This window comes from Hermetia illucens, chromosome 4 (genome assembly GCF_905115235.1).
Source record: "Hermetia illucens chromosome 4, iHerIll2.2.curated.20191125, whole genome shotgun sequence".
NCBI classification, from domain to species: Eukaryota; Metazoa; Arthropoda; class Insecta; order Diptera; family Stratiomyidae; genus Hermetia; species Hermetia illucens.
This window is the reverse complement of record NC_051852.1, coordinates 145,538,877-145,558,054: the sequence shown is the minus strand read 5'-3', so window position 1 is coordinate 145,558,054 and position 19,178 is coordinate 145,538,877. Positions and strand designations below refer to the sequence as shown.

The following is a 19,178-nucleotide window of genomic DNA, read 5'->3' as shown; positions in this document are numbered from 1 at the left end:
GTTCGTCGCATAACACCTACAACTCATTGATGGAGTATTCGCCAACCTAATCCCTCTTCTATTGATCTCAATACCCACTTCCCTTGAAGCCATTACATGGACAAGTCCGATTTGGCACTCTCGTTATTGTCATTAGCAAGGAATGCCTAAAGTTGTGCGGAATTGTCCACATTGTATCATTTTTCATCTTCTATTTCCTAGCTTAGGTACTCGTAGACGCTGATTTTTCAATCCCTTCTCGAAGCGAAATGAGTTGAGCTACAATCTAGTCTCTGTGTTCGGCTTCAAAACTACTTTTAAAAATTTAAATATCGCCAGCAATAATCTCTACTCGAAGGTGGCCTGGAGGCAGTATATTTAGAAATATCTTAACCGAAAGTGCATTATCACCCTTCCCTTTACGGTCGTCAGCAGTAAAAGTTCAATGCGGAAAGGCCACGGCGGACCTCACCTCAAACCCGCCGAAAGACTGTGTATCTGAGTGACTTGGTAGGTTAAAGTTTGTTATATACACCAGCAATAACACCTCAACTCTTTCAATTGCTCTCTTAAGCCATTAAGGGGAAATCCCTGAGAAAGCTGGATATTTTTAGGAATTTAAATAATACAGTTGCGCTTGGCCCGTCGAACAGGACTTCCTACCAGATTGGAGAAGCAGATATAAGAAATGTCACTAAATCTCTTTGTGGCAAAAATCGTTGCTATTCTTTCCAAGACTTCCAAAAGATTAGCCCTACTCCTGAACTTTCCTCTGACATTTATCTCTAAGACAGCTAGCATTGTTAGGGTCGTGTATAACATAGCCGTCTTTTTTTCATCCTTCTTTCCATCGTTGCTTTTTCTCATCTTACGCTACCTACATTCCGAGGAGAGACGACCTTAAATTTCATATTCAGTTTTCGGTACACTTCGACTTGACCCAAAATGATCTTCGCTGGCAGGAATACACTCGAACAGATCAATGTAACAGGCCTCTAGATATCCGCGTACTTGGATTGCGGTTGCCCCATTTCTCTTGCCTGGCTTACTCTACACTCCCTCCTCTCTTTTCTCCTATGTTTTAATAATAATAATCGTTGGCCCAACAATCCATATTGGATCAGGGCCTTGAAGTGTATTAGAGCACTTCATTCAAGACCGTAACGGCACACTACAGAATAGCCTGTAGGAGGCAATGTGGTCAGCTCCCTTTTCTTGTCTCCGTCTTTCACTATCTTTTCTCTCTTTTCTTTTCTCTCTCTCCCACTTTCTCTCTCATTTTTTACCTCCTTCTATCTCTCATTTTCTTTTCTATGCCTTACCCTCTCAACCTTCCCCCTTTCTCCCGAACCCTTTTCTCTTTTTCGCCTAGCGAAAACTGATAGAAGTTGACCTAAGGTGGTCAACCCTTCACTCCATCCATGTAACCAACTATATTACGCCAAGATTCAATCACGAGTGACAAAATTTGTCCTTCCAAAATTTTTTTTTGCATAAATCTTTTAAGTGCTTTTAATTGTTGCAATTACCGCAAACTCCTGCTGAAACTAAAAGTGATCCCCCCTCTAGCCAAGTCCTCGTCAAACTACTGGAACTGGTCCTTTAATTCTGCTTTTTTCCTACTCGCTTACATTTTCTGCTTAGTTTGCACTCCTCCCATTTGAACTATTATATTTTCTTAAAGAGCCGAGAGTACACGCAGATGAACTACTTTTCTGAACTTTAAAAAGCATTATCGATTCTGTTTGAATAAAATCCAATGAATGAAAAGAAATCCAGTAGAAAACCGTAAAATCCCTTTTCTTATCCCCGCCAACCTTTCTGACCATCTCCTCTGTTGGCTAGTAGCAAGGAAACCTAGTAACTGATTTTGAATCATCTGAACTCTTTTAGAGTTCACTTTTTTTGTGACAGCGCAAGCAACGGAAAAGTTCTTTAAAAATAAGTTGCAGAGCTCAACAATGTGTACAAAGTACGGCGTCCTTAACAACGATCAACAATTTCTGCATTAAGAACTTATCCTTTCTGTCTATTTTCTTGTTGTTAATACACTTGGACGACGCCAGACTATCCAGTATCATCTACAGGGCAGGGACTGGCAAACTGAAATGAAGTAGACGGCCAAGTTTTGAACTTTAAAGTAGAACTCCATTCACATGTGCTGCATGGATATCTTATTTTGCACTGTGACACACGCGGTAAATATCTATTTCAGAAATACATATATTCCGGGATGAAACAAACAGAAACAAATAAACGCTTTTTCCAATATGAAGGTATCACCATAAAACCACTTTATGTCCGATAAAGCACCCCTAACAACTCCTGTTTGTATCCCCGCCATCCTTACAGAACTTGGCCATTCAATCCCTCCTCTAACTCCACGGAAAACTTTCCTTTTTTCATCAAGTTTTTTTTTCACTAAGTAAGTGCATCCAACGCTTTTCATTGAGTTCTTTGTGAGCAAGGATATTTCTAAGAACATCAGCAACTGGCAATATCTTGCCTTTAGCCCAAGATGATCCAACCGTTTCGCGTAGGAAGCACTGAAATAAATGGTAGCATACAGGTGAAGTAAAAGGGGAGGGAGGATCTACTGTAAGTCTCCCTTCTAAATACAAATAATATCCTGTATCTCTGCTCCCTTTATTTTGCCGGAAGATATGAAAGCGAAATGTCTATAGAATGCAACTATGTACATACATTTATAAAGTGGAAAACTTATTTTTTCGTAATGGCTGCGAATTGAGAGTATATAATAAAAAGTGGGCAAGTAGAAGGGCGGGAAACAGGCATAGGGTACGTAATATGCAGGAATAAAAAACTTTCGAGGATTGTTGGAGTTTTCTTGATAAGTCCGAATAGAAAGCTTCACGATGGGTTTTAGTTTTTTACGGGATTCTACTTGTTGAAAAATTTTCAATTTGAAACTATGTATAAGGCATCTCATTGCAGGAGCTTAGATTTAACAAATTTAGTTCTTATAAATGAATACTTCGATTTTCCGCAGAAATATCAATCTTGCTATTATAATTCTTCAAATCCTACCTACCCAAATCTAATCTAAACTAATCATTTTTTGTCATTGAGATCTCAGCATTTCCCATCGCAATACTGTGTACTTTAACTTGCTAACATGCAATTGCATGCATTTCCACGTTGCGGTTCCATACCGGCAATGAAGAAACATTTAGATATTTAATGTTGTGAAACTGAATGGGCACAGCACTATTTGCATGAAGACAAGTTCAGCCTGTGTCTACTGTTGCGCGCATGAACTGCGATGGTCATAACCGGCATGTCAATCCTTTCTACCGGTATATATTGGCGCTACTGTCGCGAGTTTGCGACATTTCGATATATGTCGGAAAGACGGAACCTAAAGGACTCAATTCCAAACCGCTGAGCTGAACTACTTTCCAAAAGTTGTGATTTCTCGTGATTCACCTGAAAAATTTACTTAAAGATTTGCAAGTGATATAGTTACTTCGCTGATTGGAACGTTAAGTGGTGGCTACCTAAATCTATTGAAGAGACCGACCGGTGAAATCGCAGTATTTACTGGATTTTTAAAAAAATCACCAACGTCTTCATCTTCACGGCGAATCTGCGTAAGAAGTCAGCATCAGGAAAACCTCCTTTCGCATCCTTGACAGACAGACAGAAGCGCATAAGCGCCCAAGCGTTATCTCTGACTCTTCTCGCGATTTGGTGTTTTTATTCGTTTTCGCAATTGGAGCAGAAGAGGCATCAGACTAGAATAAAATCCGTTATGATTACCTTCCATTTAAAGACATCACACCTCACATTTAAAAACCTCTGCCTTAAAAGCTGCACAGGATTTATGATGTTCAAAGTTGGAAACTTCGCATTGCAGTTTATGTGTGGCTCGGAAGCCAACGTGATTGCATTCTTGGTAGACGTAGCTATTTTGAATGCAACTTGAGGCCAAGTTCGCTTCTGCCACAACGAAAGGTAACGATTTAGATCTCCATCGACTTAACTTGATATGATCACAACAATGACATTAATTTGATAATCCCGGACAAGAAATTTAGAAATGAATTGGTTTAGCACCCTTCAAGGCCGAGGTTTAATTTAACTATTGCGTTAACATTATTATTTTTGGGGGCAAAATAGCTAAGGACCAATCGAATACGGTCATTCGGTGGCAGTGATTTCAGAGCTGTCATTCCTTGCATGGAGGTTTTCATTAGCCAAATGGCCAAAATGGGATCTAATTTTCTCAAAAAAGGGAAGGCGAACATACTTCGGTGGACTAAAACTGGAAGAAAGTGCAGTCCCTCGTCAAATGTGAACTCTGCACTTCCTCAATCCTTAAGCGATGAGACAACTTTCAGGAATACCATGATCTCCTTCCTTATATGTAACGCCCCGATTTTGATCCCTCCCATCGGGAATCATACAGTAGGTTATTTTCGTAGCTACTGGGAAACATGACCCCCCGGATCGAACATGATCAATCGGGATACTAGAGCTATCCGAAAACGGAATAATGACAAAGGATGACATTACAAGTCCGCTGGCACTTAAGCGCACCTTCACTGAAGAGCCCAATACCTCAGTACCATCCAGACTAGGGGTACTTCAGCTGTTGTTCAAATCGTATCTCCGGTGGGAAAATAAATTAAACGCATTAAGACCGACTTGAGCAGCGTCTGATGGCGAATAAAGTTTGGTGGAGGTGGTCCAGTCACGGGCAGATCTTTGTATGGAAATCAAAGGCTTATAGTACAGATACGAACTGTCTTTGGCAGTCGTCTGTCGAATTCTATTTATCCAACAGATGGTTCTGTTCTTGAGATTTCTTTACTGAGAAGGAGGAGTATATGTTCGTCATCCTGGTCGCCCTAGTCGCACCCATGTGTGGTTTCAAATTTGAAACGTTGAACCATTGCATTTCTTTAGGCAGATTCATTCTTCAACCTTGCATAAAGGCTTGAAATGATTGTGGAAACATGCTTGTCCTCATAATAACAATATTGATCAAAAATATGTTGAAAAGAGGTCAACTATAAGCCGCTGGCCCGGGAAATTAAAAAAGTCCACCCTCTTGAGACTCCAAACTATAGTTCCCACAATATCAGCTACATGTATTGCACCTAAATCGCTTACGGCTTCCCTAGATGTTCTAAGACTCTGACATAGTCTGGTTCAAACCATGCAATACATCACTCTACAAACGTTCAGGTTATTGCTGGGAAAAAAGTGTTATGCTGAGTGTCGGTTTCTCTCGCAGGACAAAGGTTGACTCGTCAGACGCTGCCTCACCTCTGTCCTCCAGAACGTGCTACGGATGCTATTTGCTCGATATATATCAACTCAAAAACTCGACAAAGGTATGACTGAATATTTTTTTTTAAGTGCTGGGTACTGACCCAAGAAAAAGAGTGGTTTATACACTATAAGGAGCCACTGAGTTGCCCTTCCAAATTAGGGCTCAGGACCACTCTATCCTCAAACAAACAAAAAATTGTCTGGGCTCAGATTAGGTAAGGTTGCAAACCCAGCTATGTTCATCTTAGAGAAAAAGACTCATATCTTTTTTAGTCGTGTAATATAATAGTTTAAGTCGTAATTGGGAAAATAATATCCATAATCTTATTGTCGAAACAGAATATAATAGAATCCTCTATAGTCTTGTTGACTGTTACTCAAGTCTAACAAGAGGGACGTGGAAAGTGGGGATTCCCGGCCTCCGGAGTTTTGTCGGGGGCTAGAAAGGGCAATTCAATGGCCCGTATAATTTTCACCCCGAACCCTTTTGTTTTTGCTTAATTTTCACTCCGGGTCCGGATTTCCTCTCTATGGCCCTGTTTCTTCTTCATAGATAGGACATAGTAATGATAGATATGAAATCTCACGATTTCTTCAAAATATTGAAGTAAATGCTTATTCTCAATGACAATTTCGCCATATAAACCACATTTTTTTCTGAAATTCGCAAGACAATCCGCTTCACTATTGAACTATTGGGGACTTTTCAATTCCGCGGCTACTAAACGGTTTTCCTCTCATCTATCTTCCTATACATTCAGAAGTTATGTCACCTCCTGAAATGTGCAATCACAACGTACCATATCCGCTAGATCCAAAACAATACGCACTTACATACCTGTGCACTGGTAACTACCACCTAACAAATTCGACGTTGGCAAGCAAACCACCTCCATTGCTTATGTGCCATGTGGAAAATGCACAAGGGAACAGAATGGTTACCTCGGCGGCCAAACGAAATACAGATGAAGAAGCGGAAAATGGCGTGACCGGGGACCAGAAATGGATTCACCTCAAGAACCTGAAACGCTAGAAATCATGGGTTTCATCCGTCGAACCTTCCATAGTGGCTCCAAAACCTAATTGGTCCGGACGAGAAACAATGACGTGATTCTGGTTGCACCAGCGGGAATGTACCAGTAGATGCTGAAAGCCAGTTAGACTGCCCCGGCTGACCACAACCGACAGCAACTCGCCAACATGGATCATCTGTTAATCAAAAAAAGACCGAAATGGGCGCGAAGGAATGACTGTCATTTTGCAGCAGGACTACGCCCCAGCACACTCAAAAACTTTGGTGAAAAACACAATTTCCACTCTACACTAGAAATTATTATCCTAGGTCTCAGTAGTCTTACCGATTTCTACGTTTGTTGGATATAGTCCTTTCAGCACGATGTACTAAGGATCAAAGCCAGTAAAGCTAGCAATTATCCAGAAGGCGACATTTCCCGAAAATAGCTTCATAAAACTCAACTTCAAATATTTTTGACAATTTGACTTTTTTCGGCTAAGAAAGTATTTATTTCACAAATGCCTATTCCAGGAACCAGTTGTCCATGGGAATGGAGCATTTGCGGAGATCCCTTTCGCCAGCGAGGCTTGAACCCAAGCATTCTGTCACAAAAGCTTGAATCACATGTGAAGGTTTCAATATTGCGTCTTACTAGGATATTTGCCTTCCCAAGAATAACCCGTTGGGGAGTTCCGGCCCCACGTACTCGAGGAGGGCGATCAGACCCGAGCCTGCAAGGGACTCATCTGAAGTGGCTCTGCCACGAATCCTCACCGGAGGTTATCTGGTACCATGGGAACCGGGGTGGCCCTCTGAGAGCGTATGCTCCAGGAGAATTCCTGGAGGATGTGTTCTCGGTCCGGTTATTTGCGGTGGGCCCCATAGTGGGAGTTTCATGGTGGTTATAGTTATGCCTACATCGCGGGCAGAGCTCCTCGGAGCTCGAACGTGGAGTTGCGCTGTACAACTCGGGTGCCGTACTCCTTAGTTCCGGCAGAGGTGTTAGATAGGCCTCGCATCCACTGGTATGAATGCTGAGCCTGCACTCAGTATAAACCAGGAGCGCTGTGCTTGCATAACGGGGCTCTGATTGTGGTCCCAAAATCAATCCGTGTCCGAAGAGGACCGTGGGATTATGCCTTCACGGCAGGTACTCACATTAAACCCCAAGACTTTCATGTCCCAAGAATAGAGTATACTCTGTATTCTCTCTGTTTTTATTTAAGAATATTATATCGCTACTTTAAATCACGTTCTCATCAATCTCCGCCAAAAGGAGATTTATGAGAGAAAAGATGAAAATACATCTTGTTTGCTTGGTTCTCAAAGTTTGAAAATCATTTGACTATTCTACTTATAGCATTTTCACGAGTGATTATTCGCAGTAATTTATTAGTTTCATTCATATAAAAAGCTACCAGGAAAACATTTACCGAAATACGCAACATTTTCTCCATCAATCACAAGTCATCATCAAACCCAATCAATCTACGAAAAAAATTAACCGAAATTTTCCCAACATACACTAGAAGTACTAGTAAATATTTTTGTTATCGTAATAGTCTGCAGACACTTCTCTCGTTAGGCCTCATTTATACAAACATTCAACTTATCAATTTATATAAACAAACTTCTAATTAAATATCTTCACCGTCAACGTCAATAACAGTTTTGTTGCCTAAGCACATGCTGACACTCTTCAGAGGAAAATGTCTGATATCATTAGTGAATAAATCAAGAAAACTTTAAGAGTAAGTTAATGTTAACACATTCATTTGATGGAAATAATGAGGACTGAATTGTGGGTGAACCATTTAAAGAAAACTAGGAAATTGAGGTAGATTTCAGGTTGGCCCAGTTTGTTGGATGTTTTGTAGGTCATAGATGGGAGGGCACAACATTCTCCTCACAAAAAGAAATTCAGCAAAGATTTTCGTCATGTTCGGTCGAATTTCAATTGAATAGATTTGGTATGAGCCACGAGATATTTTCAAATCTGGTTATATTCCTAAAAAATTTTGGTAACTTTTCTCCAGGTGAAATTAAAATTTTAAATCCTTTTTCTGCTAATGCAATACCCTGAAAATTCAAATCTTCCAAAACCAAATACAGAATTTTCCAAACTAATTTCAACTGCTCTCTTTCCAAATTAGCTTCAGACTTTTCCCAACCAATTTCAGATTTTTCCATTTCAAATTCAGAATTTTCCATTTCAAATTCAGAATTTTTTCAATATTTTACTATATAGTTTTATACCAACTTTTTACGACTAGATAAGAATGGAGTTGGGATTTTTTGAGAAAATCTGAGCTACCCATCAATTTCCTATCATTATTTGTTTTAATGCTATTAGTCGATTCATACTTTCTGAGAATGCAATATGCGCTCCTTCTATTCAAACCTGAAATTGCGGCCGTCTTCTTAAACCTACGTCCATCTTAATTAAGTAACTTTTAGGGAGAAGACAACTTTCCTAGAAAAAAATAATGTATGCAGTTAAGGTGACTCCCAATTTCCGGCTTTATAGTGAAATATTGAATTTGGAATGAAAAACTATGATTTTGAAATCGAAAAGTCTGATAGAAATAGAAAATTCTGAAATTGTTTTGGAAAAGTCCGAAATTAATTTGGAAAGGTCTGAAATTAGTTTAAAAAGTGCTCAATTTGGTTTGGAATATTCTGAATTAGATTTGTAAAACCTATCTATAATCGTAGATTCATTTAAGTCGTCAAAAGTGCAATCATCGTGTGATTGGCAGGGACCCAAAAAGAATGGGAAAAAAGATAGTGATCATTTCGACGGGCAGAGTGCACAAAATTTTCACCTGAGTCCGAATTTTCTCTCTACGACCCTTAACCATCAATCTTCAGTTTTGTCGATTTTATCCACGCTTTCTACAAAAAGCAAAATTAAAACACCTAAAATGGGATATGATAATTTTATACTTAGTGATCAGATACTAAGGAAGGCCACTACCAAACTTTATATTTAAAACAGTCCCTAGCAATTATGTACCCGAAATCTTCCACCTTAAATGCTGTGAAGTATTTTTGACTACATCAAACCAATTTTTCTTTTTATTTAAGGAATATTTTCTTTGTACTCCTGGTAGGTAGCTGCCAATACTATTATATTACGTGCCGTACTCAATCGCGACCGACTGGATAGCACAGTAACTAGTGAAAATTTCTAAGACTGTTTTGTCAGTCCCCTATCGAAAGTAAATGACCAGTACTTCTCGTCTCTGTTCTACCAAAATACTGCTCCGCCTACTCAATCTGCACGGAAGCTTCTTTTAGGGTATGTTCGTCCTTACATTCGATATCAATATTATCAGCACAGGCCAACAAAGGAGTGAACTCAATGAAAGTCTTAAATGCTGCCGACAGGGATCTAGCTACTTTATTCTAGGTTCGTACACTCCCTCCCTACCTATCCAATCCAAGGCGGCCCCAAAGGTTAATGAAGTGTGCGATTTCTGATCGTATTCAGTTTTTCCATCGAAAGCAGGAAAGAGAATGTCTGCTCAATTCTAGGCGGTTTACGATTTTCCAGTCTAGGGATTTTAAGGACGGTTTCTTCGTTGGCTGATAGCGGCATTCACTTCACTTGACAGAAGCTCTATCTCGACAGGCTAACTTTTTTAGTAATTCATGAAAGTATTCTTTGCATCGTTCTAATATGTCCATTCGATAGGAGATGGTTCCTCTCTTTATCGCGGAAGAATATTTCGATTTCACACAACAATTAGTTTACCCAGGCTTCTCTATTCTGTCTGTTAAGTCTCTTTCAGCTTGTCGAAATTTTCGGCAAACATGACACTCTCTCCTGTGTAGCGTCTGTATTTATCTTAACTGCAGTATTGTGATGTTTGGTTTTTTGATCTTACCATTTCTCTCAATGTTCCTGATTAGATTATTCACAATTCCTTATGTCATACAAGTTGTGGATGGCAACGGGTTCTTGCCTCAATTACTATTAGAGTCCACGAGCACAAGGTGTCAAGGGTTCTTTCTACTTCCTCGAATAAGACATCCTTGCCATCCGAGGCAGTCGTTTTCTTGAAAAGCCAATACTAGTTCTGATTCACTCCGCTTCCTAGAACGCAGTGATGGGAGCACATGGACAGAATATTGGCTAGGCGTTTCGTAGTTAGTACTTTATACAAGGAGCACACATTTTATGATAAAATTCGCATATCGATGCTCTCTTTTCGTTCCCACTTAGTCCGTCCATTAAATTCCGTTTGGCACTCCTTAATGATTTGGATTTTCACGAATGGCACCAAAAACGTTCGCCTTCCCAGCTAGTCTATATAAGTATATTGGCCTGGTGTTGGGATGAGGAAAAATTGGGTGCATTGAGGTGCTTGATATTAGAAGGTCTTTCTCACATTTTGGGGAATGGACTAAAGAAGTCCCCAATATAATGGAAGCCGGTATCTAAACTTTGACAGTGTAGCCCTATTTCTTCAAAAAAATCTACTTCCTTTAATTACGCCTCACAAAATACCATTCATAACAACTATACCGTGCCATATAAATTAAAGCATTCTGGCATGGAAAAAGGAAATACCATTCTTCAAAATTTTGCTTCAAAAAAACAAACGGGATTCAACTTTTTGTTTTCAGCGTATAGCAAAATCGACTCGTGAAACATCTGACCAAATGTCACTTATTCTCCAGACATGTTCCCTTATGAATATTGTTTGTTCCCTTGCATGCAACTCAGACTCTGAGAACAGCAATTTGACTCCTACGAAGAAGTGAAAATGAATGAATCGCCTCAAAAAATGAGTTCTTTCCGCAAAGTATCCATAGTTTTAGTCACATCACATCTGGTTTGCATCGCCTTTCAAGTAAGCCTGCTGTTGTACTATGCTCTCTGATTTGCAACACCTGTTGCATCAACAAACTGTATCGTCAGCGGAGATCTAACGGGCGGTTAATATAGACCGTTTCATTCTGTAGCTACCGGGAGCCTTCTGTGACACCTCTATCAGCACCCCGGCGAAAGTTGCTCCCAATTGTTGGCACGATGGCCCACTCGCTAAGTGGCATTGTAAATCATCTCGATGGCGGGCTATCTTCTCAACCCCCAAGCGATGCCTCCCACCACAGAATAGGCTCCTCTTCGAATTACCAGATCGGGGCCCTGCTGAAAGTCATTTCTTCCTTGAAATAACGTTTCAAATCTACGCTACTTTATTCTACCTGCTCTGACAATAATTCATAATAATTCAATTGTGTCAGAGGCAAGTCCTGTTCATCTGAAACGCCCCTATCGTGTATAAAGGTAATGAATGTTGGTAACATATACCCACGACCTCGATGCTGTCACTCAACCTTTCGTTTGGTCCAAAGGCGTTTTCATCAACCCTTACTAAAAGAATGAGTTGCAGGGAAATTTCGGTTCTGCCCACTTGCCATGCCTACCTACTTAAATGAAACTTTTATTATCCTAAAACTTTATTCTCAAAACTCTAGCCAGGTTTCTCAACATCACTTTATCTTAAAAGCAAGATTTTGAGCCCGTCGGAAGCTACTTTTTCTTTCGGTAAGCACTCCGCTTTGGATAGAACAACTGGTTAAGGCACCCTGACCGCTCTCTCTCTTTCTGTCAAACTCATATTTTCTTCCTCATGCAGCAACCCAAATCCATTGGTTATTTCCTGTGTACATTTCCCCAGTTTCCCTGTCCCCACCATTGTGCAATGGATCCTTCAACATATTATCAGAGGTCCTGATTCTATTTTCTCCCTCTCCCTTCATTGTTTGTGGTGGCTTTAATTTTCCTACGTTCACCTGCCCTAATTTTCCCAGTTCTCCAACCATTCCTAATAACTTCCTCCACCCTTCCATGACTTTATACACTTTCATGACACTGTATTGATGTCAACTAAGCTTGCATCTTCACTCTCTGAAAATGCAGCTAAACCCTTGGCACATTTTACACCATCCTACTGAATCTGCTTTCTTGTTCGTCCTTAAATAAGGTAGAGAGCACTTAGCGACTGCAAAAAATATTTTTCTAACATGTCTTGCTTTGAGCTACATGCCTACTTCTTGGCAGAAGGTTAAGGTAGTCTTCATACCGAAACCTGGTAAAGATGACTATTCAAATCCAACGAACTTCAGACAGATCAGCTTGATATCATTCTTGCTGAAAGGTTTGACAGGTTGAGCGTCACATTCGTTGAAAGGCGCTTAGGTCGCACGCACCAAAAGTAAATCAACATGCTTACGTATAAAGTCCTATGGGTCTGCTCTGCATTCTTCATGGTTTCAAAAATAGAGGACACAACTCAGAAGGAGGAGTACGCGATGAGGGTGTTCGTGGACATTGAAGGGGCTTTTAACTGTGGGCCTTTCCAAAAACTTTGTGATACCGCCAGAGCAGATGGTGTCGATGATACTTTAATTAAATGACATATGATATGCTAATGTAGAGATTGCTATGTGCTGAAGTATGTGGCGACCGTTACCTAACAGCAGAAGCAATGAACGGCTACCCACAAGGACGTGCACTATTGCGACTTCTCTCTACTATGCGAACTGCCAAATTTGCTAATATATGTATACTCTATCTTATGCTGAAGAAGTGGCTGTTGTTGTTGAGCGGGATCTCGAAACGGTGTATAAAAATATACAACGCGCCATTGATTTGATTGACAATTGGTGCCTCGGGCATGGACTTTCAGTTAGTTCAAATAAAACCACATTAGTGTTATTTACAAAAAGGAAGAAACTGGATATACTTTGCCGCCCAGAGATGGGGCGTGCAACCCTTCAACTTTCCGAAGAAGTGAAAGTTAAGTCACTCTAAATAAAATGCTTCTTTGAAACAGACATGGAGCGGTAAAGTTGAAACGAGCTCTCACAGCCTATGGGCTGTACAACAGACCTTTTCCTCGGCATGGAAAATCAGGCTTCATGTGGTAATGTGGATATAAATTGCGATCATTAGGCCGTTGTTCGCTTATGCGTCCGTAATGTACTAGGTTAAGGTGAGACAAAAAAGTTTTCGACGTAAACTTGCCACACTACGAAAAACTGTGTGTCTGGATATTACCGGTCCAGCTCTAAATGCCTTGCCCGATTTGCAGCCCCTCGATGTATGTCGTATGTGATCGAAATTTGACGCTTTATTTAACATACTTAGAATTTTCGATTTAAGTCAAATATGTGCCGTTTTGTTCGCAAACTTGTTGCCATTTAGAAGGCAACTTCATTAACTCCCCTTATAAAGCCCTCCCTCCTTATTTGCAAAAAACTCAGACAGCCAGTTTTCGCAAGCCTCTCTTGAGGCCAACTTAGCAGCACCAAGAGTGTTTTGTATGGGTCGGAAGAGATGGTAATCACTTGGTGCCAGGTCCGGACTATACGGTGGGTGCGATAGGACATCCCATCCGCTTCTGGTCAATTGCCTGCTTCAAACGGTCGTGTTGCTCAGAGTAAAGGACCGAATTGAGGGTCTGGCCATAGTTGAGCAGCTCGTAGTGGATGATTCCCTTCCAATCCCACCAGACACACAGCAAAACCTTCCTGGTCGTGAATCCGGGCTTGGCGATGGTTTGGGCCGGCTCACCATGCTTCGACCACTATATTTTTCGCTTGAGGTTGTCATACGTGATCCACTTTTCAACACCAGTCACCATCCACTTCAAAAGTGGATCGAATTCGTTCCGTTTCAGCAGTGCATCGCCGGCGTTGATTCGGTCCAAGAGTTTTTTTTCGGTCAACTAGTGTGGCACCCAAACACCCAGCTTTTTTGGAATCCAATCTTCTGCAAATGGTTCCAAACCGTTTTAAGGTTCTATACCCAGTTCCTGGCCAGTCGAGCGAATGCTCACATGCCGGTCTACTTGGATGATTTCGACGATTTTTTCGGTTCCTACGACGATTGGCCTACCAGTACGGGGTGTATCTTCGACATCCACTAACACCAGAACGAAATCGATCGAACCAACGCTGTGCTGTGCGAGCCGTTACAGTATCAGGCCCATAAACTTCACAATTTTTTTCGGCCGCCTTCGTTGCACTTTTACCTCTCAGGTAGTAAAAAAGTAAAATATGACGAATTTCTTGCTTGGTGGACTCCATCTTTGACACGCTATAACTTCCCCAACCCAATATTTATTCAAAGCAACTCATAGACTAATTTGCTTAGATCTATGGGGAAACAACAGACGTGGGCAGCACAGACCATTGGAAGACTTACCGGCAGATCTGTTTGGTAAAAGGTATAAAGTTACCTTGAAACGTGAAGAGAACTGGGAAGTCCTAGAGGAGTATGCGGCGGGATACATTTAGGGGCGACAAACTGAGCCATTGACGAGCGATTGAAGAGCAGGTGCATCGCAATCTGCACCGATAGCCAAGCTGCACTGAAAGCGTCCTTTGATCACCTCGAAAATCGTTCAAGAATGCAAAAACCGTCTGAACTCTATCTCTAGATTCAATACGGTGGAACTACTCTGGGTACCCGGCACTGTGGTATAGATAGAAATAAAATCTCTGATGCCTTAGCAAAATGGGGTTCAATCTCTCCCATACCGGAACCGCAACCAACAATTGGAGTATCAGCCAGGCTAAGGCTGTCTCCATAAACTGGGAACAAACGAGCCTTAATGCTACTAGACACACCAAACTTTTCTTCTCCGAACCTAACATGCCTTCCGCCCGTCGAAAAGCAGGAAAATTTACAGGAGTATTGTAGGCATTCTGACATTCTGTAATGAGAAAGCGGACCATTTTCTGTGTGAATGCCCCGCCTATGGACGCATCAGACACCAAACCTTTGGTGCCGATGCGCACCCTTGCAACGGGTAGCATCACATCTACTAACGGAAATCCTTCGGTACATCAACGAATCCGGGATATTCCGTTAGACGGGGGAGTCGAGTACAATGAGCCACCACGGACTGAGTGCTCCGAGGCTACCACGGCAAACACACACACATTCAATCGCAACACCCAACCTGCTTCTTTCCTCGTTTATTTCAGGATAAAGGAATCAACATTTCAAGTTGATTCAACCTGTAATTTAGATTATAAGTCCCATTCTGGTGCGCCTCCTAAATGTACAATGTTTAAGGCTGGTGATGTGAGAGGACTTGAAATACCAAGCCCGCAGTCTACCTTCCCGACCTAACTAGCAAAACAAGGAAATGTTCACAGAAAGCTTGGTGAAGTTGCACCCAGTCACGCCAGGTCCGATACGATCAATTTTTTGGACTTTGTATCTCCTTAATTACCAATAACCAACTTTAATGGATCAAATGATCATTCAAGTTGACTGTCTTCTAACCGTTACGTTTCTTACTAATTCTTCCCAAAAAAAGCCAAATCTAATTCCAGAAAAATTACCCACTCTCATTACAATCTTTTCCATTAACACTTCCAAACCCACATCTTTCTGTCAATTAAAATCTCATCCCCTGAAACACAAAAAGAAAAACCTTCTTCATCTTCAAGCCTCATTAATCCTTCTCACCAATCTCTTCAATTCAAAATTTTACAAAATCAATGGTGTGCATTGTCCTCTGACTAATTTCAATAGTTCCATAACTCTCCTGTGAAAATTCCTTGAGTAGTTTTGCATGCCAATAATTTAAAAATTTCCAGGAGAATGAAAAAGTTTTCTTCAAGGAATTCCATTCTCAACTATCGTAGTCCGCCTGCCAGGATAACGACGTAACGCTCCGTGGTTCCAATGAGTGGACTTTGCCTTTCCTTGAGATAATAAAGGAGGACCAAAAAATATTCGGGAAGTCGTGTCAAACAAATTTCCAACTGAAAATTGATTTTTAATTAAAAGTTTGTCCACTGTCGGCCGTCAATTAACACGAAGCCATGAAACTCATTAAGTGAAGGAGGACGCACTAAGGATCATGGAAAATTTTGGAGAAAATTCATTGTTAGTTGTGACGTGTTGGAATGACAAAGTGAATAGGGTATTTGTAAATGGAAAATTGACTGGGAATAAAAAATTCGACCTCGAAAAGGACGCAATATTTATCAAAAGAGTGGCTTCTACTGGTTAACCTTAACGTTCAAATTTACACTTAATTCAACTCGTTTGTGCTCACGTTAACTCCTTAATTAATTTATGAACATGTTCAACTGCATTACCTCATTCTCATCTTCTACCTCTTCCTCCTCAACAGGTGAATTCTGCGATACAAAAATCAAGTTCTGTTCCGACGAGTTCCAGCCATGTCAAAATGGGGCGAAATGCATTGACCACTTCACCCACTACACGTGTGACTGCATGCCAGGATTCCAAGGAGCGAACTGCACCGAGGACATAGACGACTGTCTGAATCACATGTGCCAGAATGGAGGCACGTGCGTCGATGGGGTCAACGACTACGTATGCAAGTGTCCTGACGAGTATACGGGCAAGTACTGTGAGGGTGCCCCCATGGTGGCCATGATGTATCCACAAACGTCGCCATGTCAGAATCACGAGTGTAAACATGGCGTCTGTTTCCAACCGAACCCATCGTCCGGGTCAGACTATCTATGCAAATGCCATCCCGGCTACACTGGCAAATGGTGTGAATATCTCACCAGCATCAGTTTCGTACATAATAACTCCTTTGTCGAAATGGAACCATTACGGACGAAACCTGAAGCGAATGTGACAATAGTTTTCAGTAGCACCCAAGAAAATGGCATCCTGATGTACGATGGCGAGAACGAGCACTTGGCCGTTGAACTGTTCAATGGCAGGATTCGGGTCAGCTATGATGTGGGCAACTATCCCGTCTCCACCATGTACAGCTTTGAAATGGTTTCCGACGGAAAGTACCATTTAGTAGAACTTTTGGCCATAAAGAAGAATTTCACGCTTAGGGTGGATCACGGCCAAGCGAGATCAATAATTAACGAAGGATCAAAGGATTACCTGAAATTGTCATCGCCACTTTATTTAGGTGGATTGCCCACGGAGCCTGGCGTGAAAGCTTACGAGAATTTCCATGTGAGGAATTGGACGAGCTTTAAGGGATGCATGAGAGAGATTTGGATTAATCACAAACTGGTGGACTTCAACAATGCAGCCAGGCAGCAAAAAATCACGCCAGGATGTGCACTACTTGAAGGCGATGATGATGAAGAAGAAATGGAGGATATGGAATTGATGCATGAGACACCACATATCTACAAGCAGGTAAGTTTGGGGTTCCAATTTAACCATATGGCATCTGGGACTAAACATTTTTGGACAATTTGATGAGTTGGTAACCACTGTCCTTCCGTTATTTACAGGTGGATCCGTGCGAAAACCACAAATGTCGACGCGGCGGCCGATGCATACCAAATAGTAGCGCTAAGGACGGATACACATGCAAATGTCGACAAGGTGTTAAAGGGCGATACTGCGACCAAGGTGAGGGCCTCGCTGAGCAGCCCGTCACAACTACTGGTATACTAATCTCTCTTTACTAATGCTTTTGTAGAACTCCATTCATTTCATTTCATATCAATTAATATATCTAAAACCCACAATAAAACCAAGCATCATGTGCACCGTACTCAGCTTGTATACAAGCATATGTAAATCAATGTCCTCGAACTTGCTCTCTATAGTCCTTTCGAAGCCTTCTTATTCGCACTGTTGTCTATTTAGTACAGTACTGTCATCTGTTCGTATGTATCCCTTCATGTTTGTGTGTAAATACTCATTTCTAGACATCAAACTTTCGAAAAAAAGATGGAATCAAACCAAAATCAACACGCGAGCCATAATCCATTTTACGCTTTCTGAGGTTCTCTCATGCTTCATGCTCTCAAATTTTCCTCTTCTAATTAGTGCCACTCCTTCCTTCTCAACTTCCACAATTTAAAATTACTTTAAAGATAAAAGACAGAGATTGAATCCAGAACAAAATAGGATATCAATTTCAAATTAGATCCAGTTTTTCTCTTCACATTTTCTTTTTTAATTCAAAGCAAAAAAAACGACTTGAAAACATTAAACCAGAAAACTTCCCGCCTTAGGATACAAAAAGGGAGTGAGTCGTTCTGAAAGAAAAATTGTTGGATTCCTCTCTCATTACTCTTAGTCCACCCTCGCGTACAATAATATCTAAAGTAGTCCTGTTCGCTTTTTATGTGGATAATTATAATTCATGTTCTTAGAAGGAAATCCATCAAAGCTATCTCTCTCCGTTATCCCCATTTTCCCTGTATTTTCATAAAGTCTAATTTCCCTTTGTCTTTTTTTTCTTATGGAAAAAATTACAGTTGCATCGACCTGTCGAAAGGAACAGGTACGTGAGTTCTATACGGAGAACGATTGTCGCTCGCGGCAACCTTTAAAATATGCCAAATGCGTTGGAGGATGCGGTAACCTGTGCTGTTCCGCGAAAATTGTACGACGGAGAAAGGTGAGTAACATGTGGAATATTTTAGTAGAGTAGATTGTGTAAGTGAGTTTTCATGTTAAAGGATTTATTGAAATTGAAGGGAAGTAAAGGTGTGAGTGGATTTTAGTTTTTAACTTCATGCAAGTTTAATTTTGATTTATGGTAGCCTCTGAGAGAAAGGGAAGGTATTTTCCAGGGAATGCGTCGAAATTCATTAAGGTATTCAAGGATAACAAACTAATTTCAGGCAATCCCCATGGTGGGAGAAACTTCCAGATCTAACTCCTAAAAAATAGGATCTACTACTGGAATGATTTGATTATATATGCCCTACAAAATGAATGTCAGTTCCTTCAGTTCCTCTAGAACTTCCAAAGAAAACCTAGACTCTTCTCGAGTTGTTCAGTGGCTTTAGAGAGACCCATACATCAGTCTAGCTAGGATATACTTCGCTAGGAAATCGCATCACGTTACAACGCAACTTGAATGAAATGGCTTTCCACAACTGGCGT

At 40.9% G+C, this 19,178-nt stretch overlaps 1 protein-coding gene across 2 annotated transcripts in view; it reads left to right on the top strand.

Annotated features, from left to right (window-relative positions):
* The window catches only part of LOC119654308 (protein slit), a 364,703-nt gene that overhangs the window by 333,835 nt on the left and 11,690 nt on the right, over positions 1-19,178 (top strand). Inside the window, exons 20-22 of one of the 2 annotated variants that reach the window (XM_038059629.1) lie at positions 16,462-17,468; positions 17,567-17,687; positions 18,545-18,687. In XM_038059629.1, coding sequence (XP_037915557.1) covers positions 16,462-17,468; positions 17,567-17,687; positions 18,545-18,687 — 1,271 coding nt within the window. Of the gene's footprint in view, positions 1-16,461; positions 17,469-17,566; positions 17,724-18,544; positions 18,688-19,178 lie in introns of both variants that reach the window. The other variant, XM_038059628.1, reaches the window with a different exon arrangement.